The following is a 23,945-nucleotide window of genomic DNA, read 5'->3' as shown; positions in this document are numbered from 1 at the left end:
GATCAGTGTGATCGTTTTCCCCCACAGGCAGAGGAGACTGTCTCCCACTGTAGCCCAGCACACAGCAGCGTGTGCTGTGCTGCTGCCAGGATAGAGGGAGAGGGGGGGGGCGGCATTGGAACCGTGCCCCTCCAGCAAGCATATGCCCAGAGTAATTAGTACCCAATCTCCCCCCGCTTAGCGCCCCTGACTAGGGGTACATATGTATATAAAAACTATTAACATGTGCTGTGCATTACATGCTGACTACTCATTGTGTCTTTATCTACAGTACATGAAGAGTCACATCAAAAATGTGCCCTTCAAAATGAAAAGGTGCCCTTCGCTGTGATCAACACCCTCCTCTAAAAAAAATCCTATAGTGAACACTATCTAGTGTATACGGTACATCTTGTTTATATATACTGAGGTACAATTACTGGTGCTCAGATACAAAAAATATGCAGTGACCAATAGCTACTAATCAGAGTTTTGTTAAAAGTTATTTCCATTGGATACAGTGCGTCATAGCACATTTCGCAGCAGTTTTCGTACTTGTTCCCCACTGTATCACACTTTCTATATAAATCAAAAGGCGGTATTCAATTAGTGGCAACATGTGGGCACGACGTGCAGCTGCACATATCACTGCTTAATACAGTAGTACACCATGGGGTGTGAGCAATGGCATCCAAAGGAGGGTGTGGGCCGCACCCGGGTGTCATCTGCCGAGGGGTGACACCAAAGTGCTGACTCCTCAGTGACAGGAGCCGGGTGCTGCACTGTAGCATTACACCCCTGGGTGGGAGTAATATCTACAATAGTGGTGGCTGCAAGATGCAGACTTAACGGTCAGAATGTCGGAGTCTCGCTGCCATCACCACTAATTCATGTGCTTTGTCTTCCCCCACTTACACCGTCATCTCCTCCCCACTGCCTATAATGGCACCTATCCCTTGGGTATTATGACTACTGATGCAGTAATGTTTATAAACCTTTACATTCAAGAACGAAGAAAAATAAGCATTATACTGAGTGCATGCTAAACCAAATAATATATAAAAAGTTATCTTTTATTGATATACATTAAAATATAGAAATTTTATTTTCTGAGAGGCGGTGAAATATTAAAATGTTAGTGTGCAAAAAGAAAGAACAGTGGGCCTGATTCAGATCCGCTCGCAAGCAGGTCGATGGTGGCCCAGTGTGCATGTGCACGATGGAGCCGGCTCCGTCGTGCGCATGCGCGAGACCCGGACAGCGACGGGTAAACCGTCGCTCCGGGTCTCGTACCAAAGGGGGCGTGCTGTCGATGTTGAGTGACAGCACGCTGCCTTTGGTGGGCGGGCCGGGGGCGTGGCTGCCCAGACGGAGGCGTTCCCATGGGAACGCCTACCGCCTGGGGCCGGCCCCACTGACATCACAAGTGATGTCAATGGGAGTGCTTTCGGCTCTGTTAGAGCTGAAAGCACTCTGGGGCTTGCGGCAACGAGACCCTACCACAAGGGTCTCGTCGCAAGCCCGATGGTCGCGATGGTCTTGACCATCGTGACCATCTTCCTGCCCGCTCGCTATAGCTGTGGGTGGTCACCCACAGCTATGCGAGCGGCCAGGAGACCGTTCAAAAAACAAAATAGCCCAGCCCTGATTCAGAGCGAGCGCTCTGTCAGAGCATCCGGCTCTGAATCAGGGCCAGTGCATTCAAATATCTATTAAACATTCTTCCGGCTACTGTTCTTTAATTATGAACCTTGTGTACTTCACTAAATGAAAAAGCTATATTGCTTATACCCTGTGAGAGCTGTGCCTAGAATTGTTACTTTGTGCCAGTGAGATTACTCAGATCGTTATTTTGTTACTAATCTCACACTGTAATATATCAGTGGTGAAATTAGATGAGGTGTGTATAATTCTTGTCATAAATGGTAACCATAGTATCTGATGTCAATAATCTAAATCAGGTACAATATATGGATTGTGGGATCCATATATTTTAATATTTCACCATCTCTCAGAAAATAAAATTTATCTTTTTTAATGTATATCAATAAAAGACAACTTTTTATATATTATTTGGTTTAGCATGCACTCAGTATAATGCTTCTTTTTCTTCGTTCTTTAATATATTGGTCTCTGACTTACAGCATTATGGTAGCACCGCATTGAGACTGTACATAATAATTATGGAGAGTGTGTTCCTATGATAATTAATATATGGCTACAGAAGCAATGACCATTAGATAATTAGTGATATAGGTTAATTGGATACTGGTGCTGGATAGTGTTACTATACTTATGTTTATAAACCTTGTCCATGTCCTGCAGTGTTCTGTAATGTAAGTCACGTTGTTCTTACTGTTTCTGTCTATGTACTTTGTAAGGCGCTGCGGAGCCCCTGTTGCGCCATATAAATACAGGATAATATTAATAATAGAATTGCCCCCAAAATGTATTTCTTTATTTAAGCATAAAGTATCTTTGTAGCTTACCAGTACAATGCACATTCCAGAGACTTTCCAACTGTCACTTGCTTTTTCTTCTGGTCTTGCAACGCCGTTGTAAATAATTTGGTTACTTTTTCCTGCATGTGAAAATTATACATTTTCAAATACCAAATAATATCTTTAAAAGCTTTGATAAAGAACTAATTTACCTACTGCAAGCTCTTTCTGTAATATTATCTATTAAAATTGCTATCATTACTGTATTACTGTATATGCTGTACATTATACTCTCCTGCAGCTGAACAAACTACATTCGTGGAACACACATGCTTCCAATAATTATAGGCAGGGCTGTAACTATGGGTTTGCAACCGGTGTTGCCGCACAGGGCACTGGGCACTGTGGGCGGCACTGTCACCTACCCACGGTCCTTGCTTCTGGCTAGCAGGGTGCCTGGCCAAATAACCTACATTAAATAGTCAAACACGTATATAACACGTGTGCCTGAGCGGTGAGTGAATTTTACTCCAATTTAATGGTGTGTTAGGCATATATACATACTTACCTATTTTTAAAAAATCTTTTCTCTGAGAGAAGCCAGAAGAGGAGATGCAGCTGACTACTTCGGGGTGCAGGGCTGGGCTCTCATATCATTAGGCCCCTGCGATTTGTGTAATAATAGACTCACACCCTCCACATGGGCCGCAATTCCCGGTATTGCACTGTGCACTGTCCACTAGGAAGTGTGCAGGATGCAGGAGATCCACCCACTCTTTCAGAGGTGTGGGGGACTAATCGAAAAATCGTAAGTCTCCCGCAACTTCTAGGAGAGTAAATAACAGCGGCACCTCCAGAATCGTCGCTCCAAAGGGGCAGGTCCTTGTGTCCGTGAGGCCACGCCCCAAACTGGGACAAGCCAGGGGGCCATGTCATCACACTGGGGTGTGTTTAAAAGAGTAAATAAATGGTTAATTAAAAAAAAGCCATAACCAGCCCTGGACTTATCAGTCAGTTTGGTAGTGGAAAAATCGGGGGGAAAAAAAGGGCCTGAGGGTTCCGTGAGAGGAGGGTCCCTCTTTTTTTTGAGGGGTCCCCACTTTCAGAGGAATTCCAGGCCTGAGCTGACCAGTTTGGGTTGGGTTGCTGTTATGGCGGTGGGACCTTACGTTGTGTATGTCTATCTGCTATATTGGCAGCCCCCCCAGCTGGTACAACCCGGTGGTGATTATTTGAAAATCGAGGGCATCCCAAGCCAGTTTTTCTGCCAATTTTCTAGTACCAGGCCAGGTTGAGTGGTCCGGGACTGGCCATGGAGAGGGGAGGGGGAAGGCAAGCATTGTTTTTTCATATTAACTATTTATTTACTCGATACACACCAAAGCCTGCACAGATCATACTGACCTGTAAAGTAATTTGAATCCACTGCCTATTGGCAGCATATTGATACTTCATTTAACTGTGGAGTCTTTCGCAAAGGGGGCAATCCAACGGGTTTTAGACAGAAAAAAGCCATTGAAAGACCATAGACACTCAAAAACGATGCTTAGTAAATCCGGGATGTAGACCATCTAAACTGCCAGCGATGTTTAGTGTTCTCTGGTAGAAGTCATGCACGATTCTTGGTAAATTTACCCCTAAGTGGCTAATGCAGAGATGTACGCAAGTGAGTTTTACGTCTCTTACTTCTCCAGTTCTAAGTTTAAGCAACTACAGGCGATACTGACTCTCACACAACTAATGCTGGGCATACACTGCCAGATAAAATGTCTGTCAGACCGACAGACATTTTATCTGGCAGCCTGCCAGCCGCAGATGTCGCCGGCATACACTGTGAGAGAAATCTCACAGTGTATAGCCCGACATCCGCGCTCCGCCCCGGGGGCGGAGACATTTCCCTGTTCCTTCCGTAGGAAGGAACACAGGAAATGTCTGTCTGTCGGCCGCGCTGGGCATACACTGCCTGATGCTGCCGACAGATTACCGGGTAAATATCGCATCAGACGGGCATGCTGGACAATCCAGCATGCCCGACCGAGCAATATTTAACCCTCGGTCGCCCCCCCACATGCTACAATTATCGCGGCGATCCGCCGATATCGGGCGGATCGTCCCGATAATTGTAGCGTGTATGGCCACCACAAGTTGTATTTCCACATGTGGGCAAAGAGTGTAGCTGGCTGGAAAGGTTGTGTTTGCACATAGACTAAGTGTAGAGAGAGCGTGCCGAAAAAATTGCAGAATTGCGAGGATGTGCAACTACGCCAGTTTTCAGGTGGATCTTTTGAACCAAGGTACAGTATGTGCACTGGTAATGATGACATGATACAATGTAGCTTGGATACGTAATGCAGCAGGAGGCTTGATGCCCCCTGCTGCATTACCATATCTGCAAGGATCGTAATTGCAAAGCTGCCTGCGTGCATACATCATATATCTATAGCCTGTGTGCATACATCATATATCTATAGCCTGCGTGCATACATCATATCTATGGCCTGCGTGCAGCTTTGCAATTATGATCCTTGCAGAATCAGGGCCTATGTTAGCAGGAAATTACTTTGCAATATGTTTAAAATATAATAATTCTGGGTATGTCCTTATAAAAATTAAAAAAACACAAAAAGCGCATACAAAATATATAAATTTCTCTATAAAAATATTTTAATTAAGTTACAAACTATACCTTGTAGTCTTCAAGAGTACAATGTAAATTGTTTAGAAGATTTCGAAAAATCTTGGATACATCTTCATCTATATGGCCGAACATGTTGTACATTTTGATCTAAAATACAATGTTAAAATTATTTAAATCAAATTCTAAGGGAACCTATTAAATTGCTCAGCTACAACTTACCAGGAAGTGAATTTTCACTGAATGTTATTTCAAATTACTGTAAGACTGATATGAGAATCTCCATATAGTGTTCATTCTAGCACCCTGAACATCTCACAACCCGTGCAGTTCCTCTTACCTGATGGTTGCTTCTAGCACACTCGGCTGATGCAACAAACTGATGAGATACAGACCAGAGTGTGCTAGAAGCAGCAGAGCCCCAGGCAGTAAAGAGGTACTGCACGGTTTGTGACAGCTGCAGGGTGCTAGAATGAACAATATCCATATATAAATACTCTTTACTAATTTGTTTACGTTAGTGTTTTACATATTGCGCCCACTGTAGATTTTTTTTTGAAATACAAATTACATCAGCATTTTAGATGTCAATTGTCTTCAACTCTACATTAGCCCCAAAGGTTCTATGGAGCTAAGAATTTTAATCTCATTTACCATCTATTTTGTAACTGCAAATCTCATAACCAACTTTCGTGCATTTATACTTGTCTGTTTGCAATGCCTATAAATAAAGTAATTTTTTTTATAATGAGCTTTGAAATGTCTAGCAAGTCATGATAGATTGTGTGCTGTAAAGTATTCACATTTTATTTCCATTGAATAAATATGTATTTATTCAGAGATGCCTACAAAGGATTAATATAAATCACTCTTACAATAACGGTTATTCTGCCTGCTAACATACATCTACATAAAACCAAGCCCGGATTAACGGGGGGGGGGGGGGGGGGGGCTACAGGGGCGATCGTCTACCCGGGCCCCCACACCTGAAGAGGTTAAAGTGAACCGGAGGAGATGGAACCAGTTCCGCCTCCTCCGGCCAACCTAACCCCGGCGCCGTAGGGAGGCACCATTTACGGGCGCCCGGCTCCCTCCCCGCAGCGGCAGCCGGAGACTCACTGGAGGGCTCCGGCTCACGCAGTGCACAATGGGAGAGACGTCATGACGTCTCTCCCATGGTGCAGAGAAGCAGCCAAGTGGCCTGGACGTGGACGGCAGCGGGAGCGGGGCTTAAGGTAAGTAATAGCTCTTTTCTTTTTTTTTTTAGTGCAAGCTGCTATTGTACTGGGGGCATTACTTTGTGAGCATTACTACTGGGGGCATTACTCGGGAAGGGGCATCACTACTGGGGCATTACTACTAGGGGCATTACTCTGGGGCATTGCTATTGGGGGCACTACTACTTGAAGGCAGGGCATTACTACTGGGGCACTACTACAGAGGGAGCATTACTATTAGGGGCACTAATACAGGGGCATTACTACTGGGGGCATTTATACAGAGGGTACTACTACAGGGGCCATGACTACTGGGGCACAACTACAGGGGTATTACTACTGAGGGCATTTAGAAAGGGGCATTACTATTGGGCACACAGGGGGCATGACTACTGGGGGGATTACTATTGGGGGCACAACTACAGTGGTATTACTACTGGGGGTATTAATACAGGGGACATTACTATTGGGGACACTACCACAGGGGGCATTACTACTTGGGGCATAACTACAGGGGGCATGACTACTGGGGGCACTACTAATAGGTGAATTGCATAGGGTTCACTACTACTGGGTGCACTGCATAAAGGGCACCACTACTGTGGGCACTAACACTACTGAGGTCCGCATTGCGCATACCCCTAGTTCGTCACATTTAATAAGGGCCCCCACATGTTTGTTGCCCAGGGGCCCCCACAGACCTTAATCCAGCCTGCATAAAACCATGTGCAATCAGTTGTTTTACTGTTCACGTGACTATTTGAGTAGAGAACACCTGTGCACAAAATTGATTATAAAATACAGTAGATACACGTGTTTGTGAGATGTCCCATGGTTGGTTAATCAGAGCTTCATCACAAATATCAAAGAATATACTAAGCAAATTTGAAAGAAGGTTATGTAAAATCACTATTCACATTATGGATTTCAAAGGACTTTTAATATTCTTTACATCACTATCAAGTTATCTTAAAGAGATAATATAGCACAACTTATCAAGAACAAAGCAGTTTCTGACCAGGGGCCCTGAGAGGGGGGTACTAAATTATCCGGACCCGGGCTTGTCGGAGGCCCCCCCACGCTGCTGTGTGCTGGCCTGTGGAGGATCAAGGGAGGCTGCTGCCACTGAGCAGCAGCAGTCTCTCTCTGCCTGAATGATGTGCAGGGGAGCGATCACACTGATTGCCCCCCCCATCCTGGATCTGCCCCTAGTTGAGGTGTCTACGGCTCCTCCCTGTGCAGCGCCACACTTTTTTTTTTATTTGGCCATGCCACCTCCAGTACCTGGGCCTGTCCACCCTCTCTACGGCCCTGCCTCTAACCGTGTATACATGTAAGTAGGTCACTTGTTAGAGAATCCTACATATTGAGTGAAATTTCTGTTCTGATGAGACCAAGATGAACTTATTTGGCTCAATGATCGGCACTATGTTTCACATTGTCACATAAATAATATCCTTACTGTGGAGCGTGTTGTTGGGAGGGTTCCAGTCAGAATGTCGACAATCAAAATGTCGAAACCATAATGTCAAAATGTTGACATGTTCAGAATGTCAACAGAAGACATGTTAATATCCACGATGTCGACAGTGGTTATGCCCCCATTGACTGCATGTCCATGCGCTGATATTTACCAACCAGGGTGGTGATGAGGGCATCTGAGCAGGCCTCCTTGTTTCCACCGATTGGGGTGGTTTAATTGCAAAAATACTCGTGGCCCAGTCAAAGATCAGGCCTATGATCCTACTGAGATTGATAGATTTGAAAATTGCTGGTCCCCTAAATTGCTTGGTCTCCATCCAACCTGATGGATTGAAGCCACATTGCAAAGAGTAGAGGGTGAAAATTGCAGCCTCCTGGTATGCAAAGCTATAATAAATAGTAGATAAAGGGGCATTAATAAAACAATTGGGTTTAATACTTATTGCCTGTTTATTTATTTGTTAAGGTGCATACACACACAACGATTTTTTGAATGATTATCGATAACGATATAGTTTATCGTTCAGTCGTTGAAAAAAATCATTCACTTTCTGAGTTAAAACGATAAACGACTATCGTTCATGCGCGTTCACGTTTGTAGTTCAGTCAGACTGACCAACTCAACGATTTTCAGTAAGAAAATATGCAAAAATCGTTTGTAGTTCAAAAAAATCGTTCATTACATTTAGTAAATGAACGATTTTAGGAAACGATTTTCGTTCATTTTCACTTGAAAAAATTTATGAAAATCGTTTACTAAAATCGTTCATTTACTAAATCGTTGTGTGTGTATGCACCTTAAGTAACTAGGAAGAAGCCTTACAGTTTTTTATTTAACTACCACGTACTTTAATTCCATTGTCAAAATGAAAATGAGTTAGGCTTTGGTGCGCAAAAACAATCTTGCTGCTTCAAGGATACTAAAAAATGGAGTAATACTAACTCCACATAAAGACTTATGTAAATATTAAGTACATTGATAGCGCTGATTGTGAATACACCTCTTTATAATCGGGATATATTAATAACTTACCCCACAGTATAAAATGATATCAATTTATTCAAAATTATACACAACAAAACATGAAATAATCACATAATATTACATGGAGGAGAAAAGGGTTCCACAAAAAGCTTCTCACCCAAACAAGGTGCTGCGGTGGGCAAATGCTAATTAAGCAATGGGTCCCGGGCCTCAATAGCTCGGCACCACCGCAGATAGGCCCTCATTCAGAGCCGCTCGCTATTTGCGGTCGTTCGTTTTCTAAAAAGGGGTGGCTATTCAAATGAACCGTTCGCACTTTGCGGTCTGTTCACGCCTCTAAGTCTGAACGAGCGAGCAAAACATGCGAACGTAAATTTGGAAAATACGCCCCCTGGCCGCTCGCACCATACGTCATGTCCGCTATTTATTAGATTAATCGAGTACATCGACCAGCATATGAACTGCTCGCTATTCTTGTGGTTGGTTTTTTCAACCACTATTTTGCGAGCAGTTCTGAGATAAAAAAAACCAAGTGACGTGGTCAATGACGCTGCTGGATTAATTATGCACTCCCTTAAAACGCCCGTTTTGACCTTTAAGCACGCCTGCGATCGGATTTCCACTCCCCGTTTTTAAGCACCTTCCCCTGTTACCACCCACATACGCCTCATTCTGTCACTCAAATTAGCAGACATTCGCTACTTTCCGAGCACATGAATTTCGACCTCACTGACTGGATCGCGCATGCGTATAACGATCCGTACGTATGCGCAGTTGGGCAAACATCGCTCGGAGTGAACGAGCTGCCGCTTACGAGTGGCTCTGAATCAGGCCCATAGTGTGTTAGGTCCAAAAAGCATGATTAGGTTCCCAAACTGCGTCCCTCCTGATCTTCAAGTATTCACCTTATTGCAACGCGTTTCGGATCTCTTCAAGGATCCTTTTTCAAGCAAAGGTGACTTATAAGAATTTGCCCACCGCAGCACCTTGTTTGGGTGAGAAGCTTTTTGTGGAACCCTTTTCTCCTCCATGTAATATTATGTGATTATTTCATGTTTTGTTGTTTATAATTTTGAATAAATTGATATAATTTTATACTGTGGGGTAAGTTATTAATATATCCCGATTATAAAGAGGTGTATTCACAATCAGCGCTATCAAGGTACTTAATATTTACATAAGTCTTTAATTCCATTGTGTAAGAAAACAAATAAGTTAACGGGCGAGGTCTAAGTTTTATTGCTGCTATGAATATGTACAGTTTTGGGCCCTAGGTCAGTAGGTATACAGTAGTTTAGACTGCGCTCAATATTATGCAGTGTATTAATGACCTGATTGTTTAAAATAATTCCTTGTAGAAATTGTTACCTTATAACCAGGGTGTTGCCCATTGTATTGTGGATTGAAAAATCCTGAATCAGTAACTTTGCTTTGAATTTCAGCCCAGCTTTCCGCAGCCTCTGACGCAGATCTTTCCATTAACCTTCTCAACTACAAAAATATTAGTTTGAAAAATCACAAACAAAAAAACACAATAAAAAAAAATAAAGCCAAAATGTTTATACAAGATTTGAATATGAAGTAACTGCACCTGCTGGTGTGATCTGCAGGATGCACTGAAACTGAAAAGCAATTTACATTGAAAGAGCTTTTGGCCTGATTCTGAGTTGCACACAAAAGTGCATGCAGCAGCGTCTACTGGTGGTCGCCCGTCTGCAATTTTATGCAAATTTCCTTACCTCATGCAAATCCGTTCGTCCGACTGTGCAATGTGTGAGATGCCCACTTGCTTCCATGTACCTTGTAATACCAATTGGAACATCCTCATGCGCCACCATTGGTCGCATCATGGAAACTTGCAGCAGCCCTAAGGCAGGTGCAGTTTCTCCATCTGACCACGGCCTCCTCTGCTTACTGCTCTGCGTTTATGAATGCAGCCGCTTTCATTGATATGCCCACAACACTCCCATAACATGACCAATTGACCAATGAACATACTAGTTTAGCATGCACTAGTAGCCACCTACCAGTCATCACCCAGGAACGCCCATCACTTTTCTGCTACACTTTTGATACGGATGCATGCGCCATACGAGATTTCAGACTTTTTCATGCATATGCAGTTGCAAATAACATTGCCATTGTGCGTGTATTTTGCGTGGCCCAGAATTAGGCCCTTGGTGAGACAGTGATAGGGTAAACCTGTAAAGTGTACATGCTGCTCCTAAACAAAGGAAAATATTAAAGGAAAAAGAAAATTAGAGTTATGGTAGACTTACCTAGATAACTCCTTTTCTTCAAGGTCTTTAGGGTCCACAGGGATACCATGGGGATATTATGGTTGGAGAGATACAGGCACCAAACAGTTAAAGCTTCAGCTCCCAGGATGCCTCCATATATACCCCGTCCCTAGTCACAGGCCTTCAGTTTAGTTAACAAGCCTCAAGGCAGGAGAAAGAAAGAGGAGAAGGAAGAGCAATTGTACACCAGAAACACTCTTACACAAGATGAGGGAATCTGTGACCGAAAGAAAAAATTTACTTATGTAACCAGGTGCGTCAGGGTGGGTGCCCTGTGGACCCTATGGACCTCAAAGAAAAGGAGTTATCTAGGTAAGTCTACCATAAATCAAATTTTCTTCTTCAGGGTCCATATGGATCCACAGGGATACCATGGGGATGTCCTAAAGTAGTTCCCCTAGGGTGGGGGATGCTCCTGAGCAGAAAGGAGAACTCGTCACCCAAAGGAAGCATCCTGAGAGGCAAAAGTATCAAAGGCGTAGAATCTAAGAAAAGTGTGGACAGAAGACCACGTGGCTGCCTTACACAACTGTTCAGCGGAAGCACCATGACTAAATGCCCACGATGGCCCTACAGACCGAGTAGAATGTACTGTCACCGTGCTTGGGACAGGGAGATCAGCCTGTGTGTACAATTGAGAGATAGTCATGCATAGCCATCTCGCCAGAGTCTGCTCGTTAGCTAGCCATCCTCATTTGTGAAAACCTTATAATACAAAAAGAGCATCTGATTTTCTAGGAGTCTGTACACTCCACATAAATACAGAGAGCACAAACTACATCCAGGGAGGCTTCACCTACAGAAAGATCTGGAGCCTGAAAAGCTGGAACTACAATTTCTTAATTCACATGAAAACGGGACACCCTCCCTTGTACGAAGAACAGCTTTATCCTGGTGAAAAATAAAGAATGGGGAGCGACAAGAAAGCACTGCCAAATCAGACACTCTGCGAGCAGAAGCGATTGCGAGAAGAAAAAGTGTAGATTTGAAGTAGCTGACAGCGAAGACAGAGTCTAGTGTTTCAAATAGGGGAGCTTGTAACCCCTTAAGAACCAAAGACAAATCCCACGGTGCTACCGATGGAACAAAAGGAGGCTGAACTCGCAGAACTCCTTGGAAAAAATTTGTAACAGGCAATGAGGCAATCTTCCTCTGGAACCAAACTGGCCAGGCAGAGACCACGGTCTAAACTGGCCTGGAGAAAAGCCAGTACAAGAGGAAGCTACAAGTGAGAATGATAATAAACAGACAGTTGACAGGCCCAAACAGCGCCCCCTGCCCTGTGGTGCCCTGTGCGATGGCACCGGCCGCACTACCCTAGCTACGGCCCTGGTGAGTGACGAACCTCTAGAGTAAGAAGGATCCTCTGGGATCTTATTAGATGATACTGTCCGTTCCACTTGGAGAGAATCAAACTGATTCATTACCTTGGACAAAAAGTATACCCAAGGGGATGGAGAGAAAAAACAGTGATATCAGTGTCTCTAAATCAACTATACAAACACAAAAGGAATGGTAAGATATAGAGCTCTATGGGCCTCATTCAGAGGCGGTCGTAGGATGCAAGCAGTCGTTCTGAAACAGGGCGGCCGCTTTCATCCTGAACGTCCGCCTCCATGTCGGTCGTTAGGCTGTGGGTTAACACTCACAGCTCTAATGACCGCTAAGGGTGATGGTCACGATGGTCAAGACCATCGCGACCATCGGGGCTTACGACGATACCCTAAGGTAGGGTCTCGTCAACCTTAAGCCCCAGGGAGCTGCCTGCTCTGTTTGAGCAGGAAGCTCCCCACTGACATCACTGATGATGTCAGTGGGGCCACCCCCAAACGGCAAGCATTCCGACAGGAACGCCTCCATTTGGCCGGGCACCCCCCCGGCCCGCCCAGCAAACGGGGCGAGCTGTCACTCAACATCGACAGCTCGCCCCGTCTGCTACGAGACCCCTAACGACGGTTCACCCATCATTAGCCGGGTCTCACGCATGCGCACTGGAGCAACATTGACCCGGTTGCGAGCTCGTAGAGCTCGCGACCGGGTCTGAATAAGCTCCTATATACCTTAACCAAGGGAGAGGTACAGTATACAGGGAGCCTGACCCAAACCCTCCCGAGACCAACAGCTACAGAGCGCACTGAGCGTGGACCGTGAGCATCTCATACACACGTGGAGGGTAGGCGGAGTAATCCAGATGCACGAAACCCTTTGTAGGGACTGCGCCTGAGTCGGGGGAGTAGCTGCCGGGGGAGCGCCTACCTCCCCTAAGCTGCGTTATCCAGCGGGTACGCTGGCCTCATGGCAGCAGAAGCATCTGCTGCTGATCCCCGGTGTCAAACGATAAGGCCCCGGTGGTGTAGTGAGGACGTGGACAATACCGGGCCCTGACTGCAGCAGCTTCTGGTGCAACTCTGACACCAGAAGCAAGGACTGCCGCGCGCAATTCCCTGTCAGCGAGGAATCGTCTTATCTGACATCTCCGTGCATCCAGTTGCAGTCCAGGTTGCAGCATTGCTGCTAGCAAGCTCAGCCATGACCCGCTGAAATCACCAGCCCAGTTACTGGTGTTGCGGCCCGGCGGAGGCAGTACATTCATCTTAATTCAGTCGCTTAGTACTGCCAACCCAAAAACATAACAAAGATAATGAAACATAAAATAAAAGCTTAGGACTGCCTGAGCAGTCCCGTTACAAAGGTGCGTCTTGATGCTGCCGCACCAAACTAACAACTGAAGGCCTGTGGCTAGGGGCGAGGCATATATGGAGGAGGACCCGAGGCATCCAGGGAGCTAAAGCTTTAACTGTTTGGTGCCTGGATTTCATAATATCCCCATGGTATCCCTGTGGATCCATATGAACCCTGAAGAAGAAATTGTTACATTTGCAGTAAATTATACTAGTTACTGACCTGCTAGACTTTCACACATGTGATCACTTTCTGTATTCACCACAGTTTACTAACATCATTTACACTGCTCATACAAGCTCCCAGTTACTGCTTCCTCATCACTCCTGATTAGCAATCTCTTTATTTACTATTCCACTCCTTTGTCCTATACTGACTGACTCCGCTACATTTATCCAATTCCTCTATTAGCATTAATTTTATATCATCTTCTCTCTCACCGCCCCTACATGAAGGTATTGTTTTACCCTCCTTTTATGTACTTCCATCTCCCCCTATCTAACACCTCAGCTATACACTTCCCTCCATTACTTCCCCTAAATGTAACTTCAGTTGGTCTGCTAGCTGCACATCACAACTTTTCCTATACTTACCGGAACTACATTCTCAACCATATATTTCTCCTTACCTGGCTACTGTAGGCATTTGATCCACCATCTGTTCCCTTTCCTTCTTCCATCACAAAACTGTGTACCCACCATATGCCTCCAAACCTTCTAACCTCATCATCATATCTCACCATTCCCACCTTAATACATATTCCATCTTATGTTCTTATTTCCTTTCTACTAGCCTACCCACTTTAATGCTGGTGGATTTCAGCATTCCCACTCACTATCCTATTGGTACTGCTGTACATAAAATACTCTCACATACTTCCTCCAGAGGTCTCTCCCAGTTGACGTCATCTTTCACCCATTATGATAGAAATTCCCTGAACCTTGTGTTTTCGCATTTCTGTGCCATCCTTCTGACCACAACCTCCTTTCCTTCTACTGTAGCTTCCTACACTACACTCACTACAGCCCTTGTGAGGCAGAAGCACACATCGTCTCCAACTAGCCTTACTCCAACCTTCACACTGTAAACAGATACACCACCTGCAACAGTGATCCCATGCTGACAAGTGCCAATGGAAAAAACCTTCAATACAGACTTCCTCCATTAGAAATGTATGCTGTCTTGTTATTATACTGAACGCAAACCTACCGTAGATACCTAATAGCCTCCAACTAACAATGCTTGCCCAATCCTTGCTCACCTCTTAAGTTGGTCCCTCTTCAATGGCACTTTTTTCGTCCACCTTCAAACACGTATCTTTCTGATCTTAGTAAACATTATTTTGACCATGCCTCTCTCTGCAGATACCACCCCTTTTCTATCCTCCCCTTGATTCCAAACTATCTGAGTAGCTTGCATACAACTGCTTGACCCACTTTCCCTCTGCTCACTCTCTTCTTGACCTTGGTATTTGATTTTTCGCGATCGAATCTTCACAGACTGCCCCCAATAAAGTGATCAGTGATCTCACAGCCCAGTCAATTGGTCAATTCTTCCTTCTCATCTTCCTCGACTTTTCTGCTGCTTTTGATCTTCTCCTTAATACTTTACACTTCCCTGGCCTTCACAGCAGTGGTTCATAAATTATCATTCTGAGTGCTCCTTTAGTGTCCTAACTTCTAATACACGCTCCCCTCACTCAATCTATCTGTTACAGTTGCCCAAGTCTCGGTTTACGATCCTCTGTTTTTCTCTATTTGTGTGTCCTAAATACTGCAGTGAAACTGATCTTCCTCTTACACTTTTCAACACACACTGTACAACACTGTAAATATCTACACTGGATCCACATTTCCGCCAGACTTGAATTCAAGCTTGTCACCTTCTCCTTCAAAGCACCAAACCCTCCACTTCACATCTCACTCCCATTTGCACTTTTTGACTTGCTCTGACCTCCACCTCTAGCCCCTATGAAAACCACATCTCACTCCAGCTTCCAAGATTTCTCTCTTCCCCAATCTACAATATTTTAAGTTCTCCCTCAAAATCCACTTCCCTATTGCTTATCCTCCTACTGTACCTCCACCCACTGCTCCTCCCTTTACATGTTCTACCAGCTCCCATCCCATGTACACAACAAGGGGGTGTTTCAGAGGTGGACACAATGCCAGTTGATTGATTATTTGCTACAGCGCATGCTGGAAAAATCCTTAAAACCCCTATGGTGCATGTGTTTCCCTGAGTGTACGCGGAGTCCGCTGTTACATACAGGGGCATCATCATTAGAACCAGCATGGCAAAACCATGAATGTTCCTGAGCAGTGTCTGGGAGGTGGCCTGAAGTAAACGCAAAATAATGCTGTCTCTGGGTGTGTGATGGGAGTGCCAGGAGCACGTCATTGACCGTGGCTGAGTTCCCAAACACAGAGCTACAGGAACAGAGGCCATGTTTAGCTGGAGTTCCATAGGCTGGTGCACGTTTTGATGGTGAACGCGATTTGCACTGACCACAGGCATTGAAACTGGGCGTCTTAGGGCTTGCACTGTCCGACACACACTACTACAGGAGAAGGCTGAAACAGGAATTTGTATATTACCACCGCAGCGACTCCATAAAAATCGCAACGCAAATGCAATAGCTTACACCTCTGAATCAAGCCCCAGTCTCACTAGCTCCCATTGTCTCAGCATTGCAGTCTCCCTCTAGTCTGTATTCTTTCATGAGCAGGACCCTCTCTACCATCTGTCTCGCGTCTGCATTTCCTTTGTCAACCTCATCGGTACTGTTTTTCCTTTTTTATGTGTGATTATATTTTGCAGATATGTAGCTCTGACTATCCGCTGTTGCAAAGTTCTGTCAAGTCTAAAGGTGCATACACACACAACGATTTTATGAACGATTTTATGAACGATTTTCTATCAGATTATTGGTGCATACACACGATCAGATTTTTTCTTCAGATATGGACGATAACGATTTAAAAATCGTTCAGTCGTTCATATCTGAAGGAAAATCGTTCATATCTGACATGCCTGAACGATGGACGATCAACGATGCGCGTTCCCGTTTGTCAGATAACGATATCTGACATCTGATGGGTTTGCAGTCAGACTTGGACGATTCCATTCATTTTAATGCAGTCAAAAATCGTTCAATCGTTCAAATCGTTCGAAACTTTGGTCAAATCGTTCAAATCATTCAAATCGTTTAGTCGTTCAGTCGTTCATCTGACAAATCTGACAAGTCTGACAAATCTGACCGTGTGTACGCTCCATATCTGTCAGATTTTTTAAAGTGTAATGAACGATTTTTTGAACTACAAACGATTTTTGTAACTTCCCTTAATGAAAATCGTTCAGTTGGTCAGTCAGAATGAACTACAAACTACAAACGGGAACGCGCATGAACGATAATCGTTCATCGTTATAACTCAGAAACTGAACGATTTTTTCAACAATGGAACGATAACGATGTCGTTATAGTTAAATCGTTCAAAAAATCGTTACGTGTGTATGCACCTTTACAAATAAAAAATGTTGATTCCAGTGATTGATGTATCAATTGTAATAGCCATAGGGCCTGATTCAGAGCCACTCGTAAGCAGCAGCTCGTTCGCTCCGAGCGATGTTTGCCCAACTGCGCATGCGTACGGATCGTTATACGCATGCGCGAACCAGTCAGTGCGGCCGAAATTCATGTGCTCGCAAAATAGCGAATGTCTGCTAATTTGAGTGACAGAATGAGGCGTATGTGGGTGGTAACAGGGGAAGGTGCTTGAAAGCGGGGAGTGGAAATCCGATCGCAGGCGTGCTTAAAGGTCAAAACGGGCGTTTTAAGGGAGTGCATAATTAATCCAGCAGCGTCATTGACCACGTCACTTGGTTTTTTTTAACTTAGAACTGCTCGCAAAATAGTGGTTGAAAAAACCAACCACAAGAATAGCGAGCAGTTCAGACGCTGTTCGATGTACTCGATTAATCTAATAAATAGCGGATATGACGTATGGTGCGAGCGGCCAGGGGGCGTAGTTTTCAAATTTACGTTCGCATGTTTTGCTCGCTCGTTCAGACTTAGAGGCGTGAACAGACCGCAAAGTGCGAACGGTTCATTTGAATAGCCACTCCTTTTTAGAAAACGAACGACCGCAAATAGCGAGCGGCTCTGAATGAGGGCCATAGTCATGTTTCAAAAACCAACAGGCCCACTTCTAAGCAGGATTCAGATATCATGTTCTGCTCCTGAAGCAGAGGCAACTGCAAATAAAGGACAGATCTTTCTTTCACTGGGGCTCTTTATATCGCTACTGTGTTATCTGCCAATGACTAAGCTATAGTAACTGCAAATCAATATGTGACACTTCCGTCCATGCCAGTTACTAGTTTATATCTTCAAATCTGCTATTGCCAGCATGAACAGCTTCTATCGACCAATCACCTATTACAGACCTTTTACCAAGATCACGTCTATCTGATGTCCCAGTTAAATAAGCAGGTCAGGAACTACATTCAATTATTTCTAGCAATCTGTCTACAACATGAGATGCATCAGAGGCAACTTACCGGTCCATTAACAGCTGTTTGTATACATTCTTCATTATTTTCTTTAAGCTCATTTAAAAGATCTTTATTTTTCTTTAAAAAGTCTGATTCCTGTGTAAAACTGAAAAGAATACAAGTTAAAAGTATGAGGTTTTACTGGGTTTTTTTGGATCATTTAGTAACAGATCTGTTACATTTTTTTATTTTATTTACTTAAATCCAGAAACTATTTTTTTTTGTTGGCCAAAAGTTCACACTGCTTGGGCAGAACAGTTGTGACAACTATGGAAAGGACCATCTATATTTTGTTTCTCTTGGTGGTCTGTATATTGTGACATATGGAAGGTCAATTATGATATACTGAAGGAACGTCTCTGTATATTATGACATATAGAAGGTTTGTTTGTGTATTATGACATGTGGTAAGAGTATCTCTGAATATAATGCAGTTAAAACAGGCTGAGCAAGCAGACGTAGGATCTGAGAAACATGTTGCTAGGTATTCATTATTAGAATCCTCCACTCATTCATTTCTCCTATTTCTAGTTTTAAGATTTGGAATTATCTTTGCTTTATTTATTTATTTTTTGATTTTTGCATTTTTATATATTTGAAATTTTCATTTAAACAGAAATTGTTGTATGTTTTTTGAGCAGTGGCAAACGCAGGATTTCTAGAGGGGGGTTTCCAAATGCTTGATTTTAGAGCGAGTGTGGCCAGTCCATGAAGAGGGTATAATTAGCACTTAACCAGCTTTAATATGCGTCATACAAAGTATAATGTGTGTCATAATTCCAGCATATACAGGACCAGTGATCACAGTAAGCCATTAGATGCGTCAGTAGGCCATCCTCCCTGAGCTGAATGTTTTTATTTTAGATGTGGGCTCCATTCCAGAGCATGGGAGCAAATCCGGGAGTCTGGGGGAGCATCAGAAGAACCTAGAACTGCCCTGGACATATATGTACATATTGGGCTCTATAGCAGCACATTCCTAACAGTGCATGTTTTCCAGATCTCCTAGTTGGTGCACAGGTTATTTATCACTGACTGATACATGTTAAAAGATCCACAGGTGGTGCTAATGATTTCATGTGTGATACTATTGCTATTGTGGTCATGGTGTGGGCTGCAGAGGGGGGTTTCCAGGCAGATGGAAACCCCCCCGTGCGGTTGCTTATGTTGTGGTCTGGTGAAATTAACTACATGCCGCTAAGACCTTTTTATCATATACAGATTAAGAAATAAATTACTGTTTTATAAAGAATTTAGTCTATATCCACAATTATTTTTGGACTGGGTATAAGGACCCATAGTAATATACCGATGGATTTCGGGATGAGAAAATGAATGTCCAAGGCATATAATATATCCCATTCAAGGTGAGTACACGCATATTGTGTAAAATCTTGAATTGGGTAAATTGATCTGTACCATGGAGGCTTGTTGTATTTATTTCCCCATCTATGTGTGGGAGGAATTGAAGACCTCACCTTAAAGGCCAATGTAGCATTCTGCAACCACCACAGGACCACAGTGAAAATTAGGTCCAACATCTACAACTTACTTTTAAAGGGTGAGTTTATATCAACCTTTCACGATTTATAAAACATTGTTACTGTTTTACACTATATATTTTCTTTTTCATATATTTTTTGGAGAAAAATACCAAAAAAGAAAAGATTTTCATTAGATCACAGGAAGCGCCGGACCCACTTCACAATACAATTATCCTTTTGAGGGGCCTTGTTGAAAGCTCCTGCTGTTCCTGGCTGCATGGTCTATCGTTAGACTTCACAGGGAACATAGCGCCAGCCACTTACATCTGTAAACTCCTTTAAGTGTCACATGTGGTTGCAGTAAGAGGAAGCATTGTATCGTCTATGTATTAAATCACAGCACTATGGCCATAGCCAGAGTGCACCTCATCAGCAGGGCCCTAGTGAGCCGGCCTGGGCCCCATTACTATCGAGGGGGCAAAGCCTAATCGTGGGAGACGTTGCCACGCCTCCTTAGCAAAAACAACCTATTTGCAGCGCCACTTCACGCAGGATCAGCCCGGCGTAAATCCATGGGGTGCACGATCAGTGTGATCGCTCCCCTCACACGCAGAGGAGACTGCTGCTGCTCAGCAGTGGTCTCGCGGCTCCCACTACAGCCCATCACACAGCAGCATGTGATGGGCTGCTGACAAGAGAGAGGGGGCAGCGTCGGACTCTGTCTTCTGCAGGGCCCCTCCAATAGGCCTGGGTAATTAGTACCCGCTCCCACCCCCTCGGCACCCATTACCAACAGGGATACTTACTGTGGTCCCTGACACTGGTCACTTCCTGTCACATGCTCAGGAAACCCAGTATCAGAGACTGAAATAAGGCAGAGGCATACAATGAGTAGGGGGAAGGGGGTGTACAAGAGATATATGGGGGAGGCAGCGAATGACAAACAATGGTGTATGCAATGAAATTACTGTAGATGGGGGGGTCTTATGAAGTTAAAAAAATACTTTTGGGACCTAAACCCAATACTACTATACTACTATTATAACTTTGTTCCTTGCAACTAGTCTTCGTAATATTGATCAACCTACTCAAGAGTGTGATTACATCCATATCACCCTATGCTATAGTTATATTAGATTATGGACCCCTTCATCAGGGCCGGCTCTAGCTCAAATTTTTTGGTAAGCGAATATATTTTTTGGTGCCCCCAGGCATATTGTTGCGCGTGCCCAAAAATATTAAGAGGCCGTTGTTTCATGGAGAAAGCCATAACCATGACACATACCCCTTTCTCGTCACTCTGGGAACAGTCTTTCCATTCCATATGCACCTTAATGTAGTTCCCCCTATGCAGTCTCCCCCAGTAGTGCCACTTATACAGTACCCCCAGTATGCAATGACCCCAATAGTGGTCCCTCTTATGCAGGCCCCCCGTAGTGCCCCTTATACATTACCCCTAGTAGTGATCCCTCTTATGCAGTGCCCCTTATACAATGCCCCCAGTAGTTGTCCCCCCTGTGCAGTCCCCCTTGTGCCCCAGGAGTGGTCCCCCTTATGCAGTCCTCCAGTAGTGCCCCTTATATATAGTGCCCCCAGTAGTGGTCCCCCAATGCAGTGCCCCCCAGCAGTAGTCCTCCCAGAAGTAGTCCACCCCAGTAGTGTCCCCCCCGATGCAGTGCCCCCAGTAGTAGTCCCCCCCTTGTAGTGCCCCCAGTAGTGGTCCACCCCCAGTAGTGCCCCCCCGATGCAGTACCCCCCCAAGTAGACACATGTAATTAAAAAATAAAATCACTTACCTGAATCCCTGCTCCCGCCGCCGCCATCCGCTCCTCCGTCCTCCCGGGCTGGCCCGCTGTGCATTATGGGAGAGACATCACGACATCTGTCTCATTACCCACTGCGGGAGCCGGAAGATGGAGCTCATGAGTGAGCTCCGGCCCGTCTCCGGCAGTGGGTGCAGTAGTCAGTAAGAGTCTGTCTGACTTTCATTGGCTGCTAATTAAAACAAACACACAGCCACCGGCCCCGGGGGCTGTGTGTTTGTCACTCACTAGAGACACAGTCTGCTCGCAGCCCACATGGTCGCAGCCAAGGCACCCCCCACTATGTGGCGCCCTATTCAGCTGCATACCGTGTATGTATAGAACTGGCCCTGCCCCTGATTGAAGGATAATCATTCAGTCTTGCTGTATTTACTATGTACCATAGTTAGGGAGAAACTGAAATAGCAGACAAATGAAAATGTTATACAAGTATGTTGGTAAGCGTTTCTTTGGAAATATAATGATACATACCCTATATTTTGGGGAACAGAACCAGCGTCACTCTCTTGCCCATCATTTGCTTCACCGTTTTGGCTCATCACAAAGTCTGCCAGTTTGCTTTCAATCTGTTTGACATGGAAAGTATGAGATCAATGGCATGGTATGGAGGTCAGAATCAAAATTGTAGCTACTGATGCAAATAAAGAAAAACAATATTTCTAAGTATTCAAAAAAGAAAAAAAAATAGATTGCTATGGCAGTGCACTCAGGGACTACTGAACGATCAATATTAAAACATAACTTTTATTATTATTTGGTTCAAATATATTCATACAGAGAGATTCAATATGTTAGCCTTTATGGTCTTTACTAGACGCTCCTACTAAAGACTAACAGCAGTTTTGTTTATGTACTAATGTATCAGAACATAAATAAAAATCTACTGTTTGGCAGCATCATTAGAACTGCCTAATTTATTTGCCAACCACAGAGTAACAAATAATCTATACTAATATAATAAGAATGTTATGTCTGTCTGTTTGTTCCAAGTTGCCGCAAAAATGACTGAATAGATTTTCATGAATAGTGCAATATTTTTGGTGGAAACACCGAGAAATAACCTGCATTTTGTTTCATCTCGATCCGTCATGGTGAAGCTGAGCAATAGCAAAATGTATTGACATCATCAATGCAAGAGATAGGTGTGCATCATGTGCACGGCTGGGAAGGAGTAACATAGCACTTTTCAACATTTCACATTTAGAGGTCTATTTACTAAGCAGTGTTAGGAGACAGAGTGAAAAGTGATAAGGTGCCAGCCAATCAGCTCCCAACTGTCATCTCACAGGCTGTGTTTGAAAAATGGCAGTTGAGAGCTGACTGGCTGGCACCTTATCCCTTTCTTATCACTTTTCACTCTGTCTCCTAACACTGCTTAGTAAATAGACCCCTTATTTCTTTACAATTTTTTTCAGGTCTATTTTTTTTTAAATATTTAACTTCTAGTGACCATAAAGGTCAACATAATGAATCTCTGGGTACGAATACCTTTTAACTAAGTAATAATAATAGTTATATGGTATTGATTTTTCAGTAGTCCCTAAATGCACTGCCATGGCAACCTCATCTTTTTATGTTTTTGGATTTTTGGAGCGTATATTAGGGTTGAGGCAGTAGCACATGGACTTAAGAATCCTAAAATAACAGATATCTTTCTAATATATGAATAGGATATACTTTACAATATATGAATAGGATATAGGGGGAATATAATTAGTCCAGTGAATTATATGCTTAAGAATCAACTAGATATTATTAATTCTATTGTGGGATATTCCCATCTACCCCTTTACCTAGATTTCTAAGAATTACAGCCTTAAAAGAACAATATAGAGCTCAATCCAATTAGGTGCGAGTAGCGAGTTTGTTTCTTGAAACTCGCACACTTTGCAGCGAAGCACACTCTCGAGAATTCTCCAATCCAATAAAAAATGCCTATTTGCACTACTTGCAGCAGAGGGGTGCGAATTGACTGCCAAATGAGATTTGCGAGAAATGCATGAAAATGTGGGGAGACCATCCTGGACCCCCCAAAATGCATAATTTCATTAGCAGGACTGTATAGAAGGCTGTTTGTGGCCATTAGGAAGTTACTGTAGGTTTTTAAATGATGTCAAATGGCTGATTTGTGTTTTTTTTTAAATGCAAGAAAATGATAAAAAACTAACTTTTTTCGTTTAATCTCAAACGAATTAAAGAAAAATGCAAAAAAAAAAAGTAAGAAAAATGGTGATTTTGGTGTACTTTAAGGGCACCTTGAAAAATGTAAAAAAAAAAAATGATAAAAACAATTATTTTTCAACTAAAAAATGATTGTAATTAACTTTGAGGTGCCTAAACTAACAAAAAAGTAGAATTTTGGG

At 43.6% G+C, this 23,945-nt stretch overlaps 1 protein-coding gene across 1 annotated transcript in view; it reads right to left on the bottom strand.

The window, feature by feature from the left end:
* LOC148501334 (uncharacterized) overlaps positions 1–23,945 on the bottom strand; it is a 131,804-nt gene that overhangs the window by 21,043 nt on the left and 86,816 nt on the right. The window contains 5 exon segments of the mRNA XM_088450672.1: positions 2,469–2,560; positions 5,107–5,205; positions 10,108–10,230; positions 18,282–18,381; positions 22,054–22,148. Of these exon segments, the coding sequence (XP_088306798.1) occupies positions 2,469–2,560; positions 5,107–5,205; positions 10,108–10,230; positions 18,282–18,381; positions 22,054–22,148 (509 nt within the window).

The sequence above is a fragment of the Taudactylus pleione genome, unplaced genomic scaffold, assembly GCF_031769625.1.
Source record: "Taudactylus pleione unplaced genomic scaffold, aTauple2 ptg000520l, whole genome shotgun sequence".
Classification (NCBI taxonomy): Eukaryota; Metazoa; Chordata; class Amphibia; order Anura; family Myobatrachidae; genus Taudactylus; species Taudactylus pleione.
This window is presented reverse-complemented; position numbering and strand designations above follow the sequence as displayed.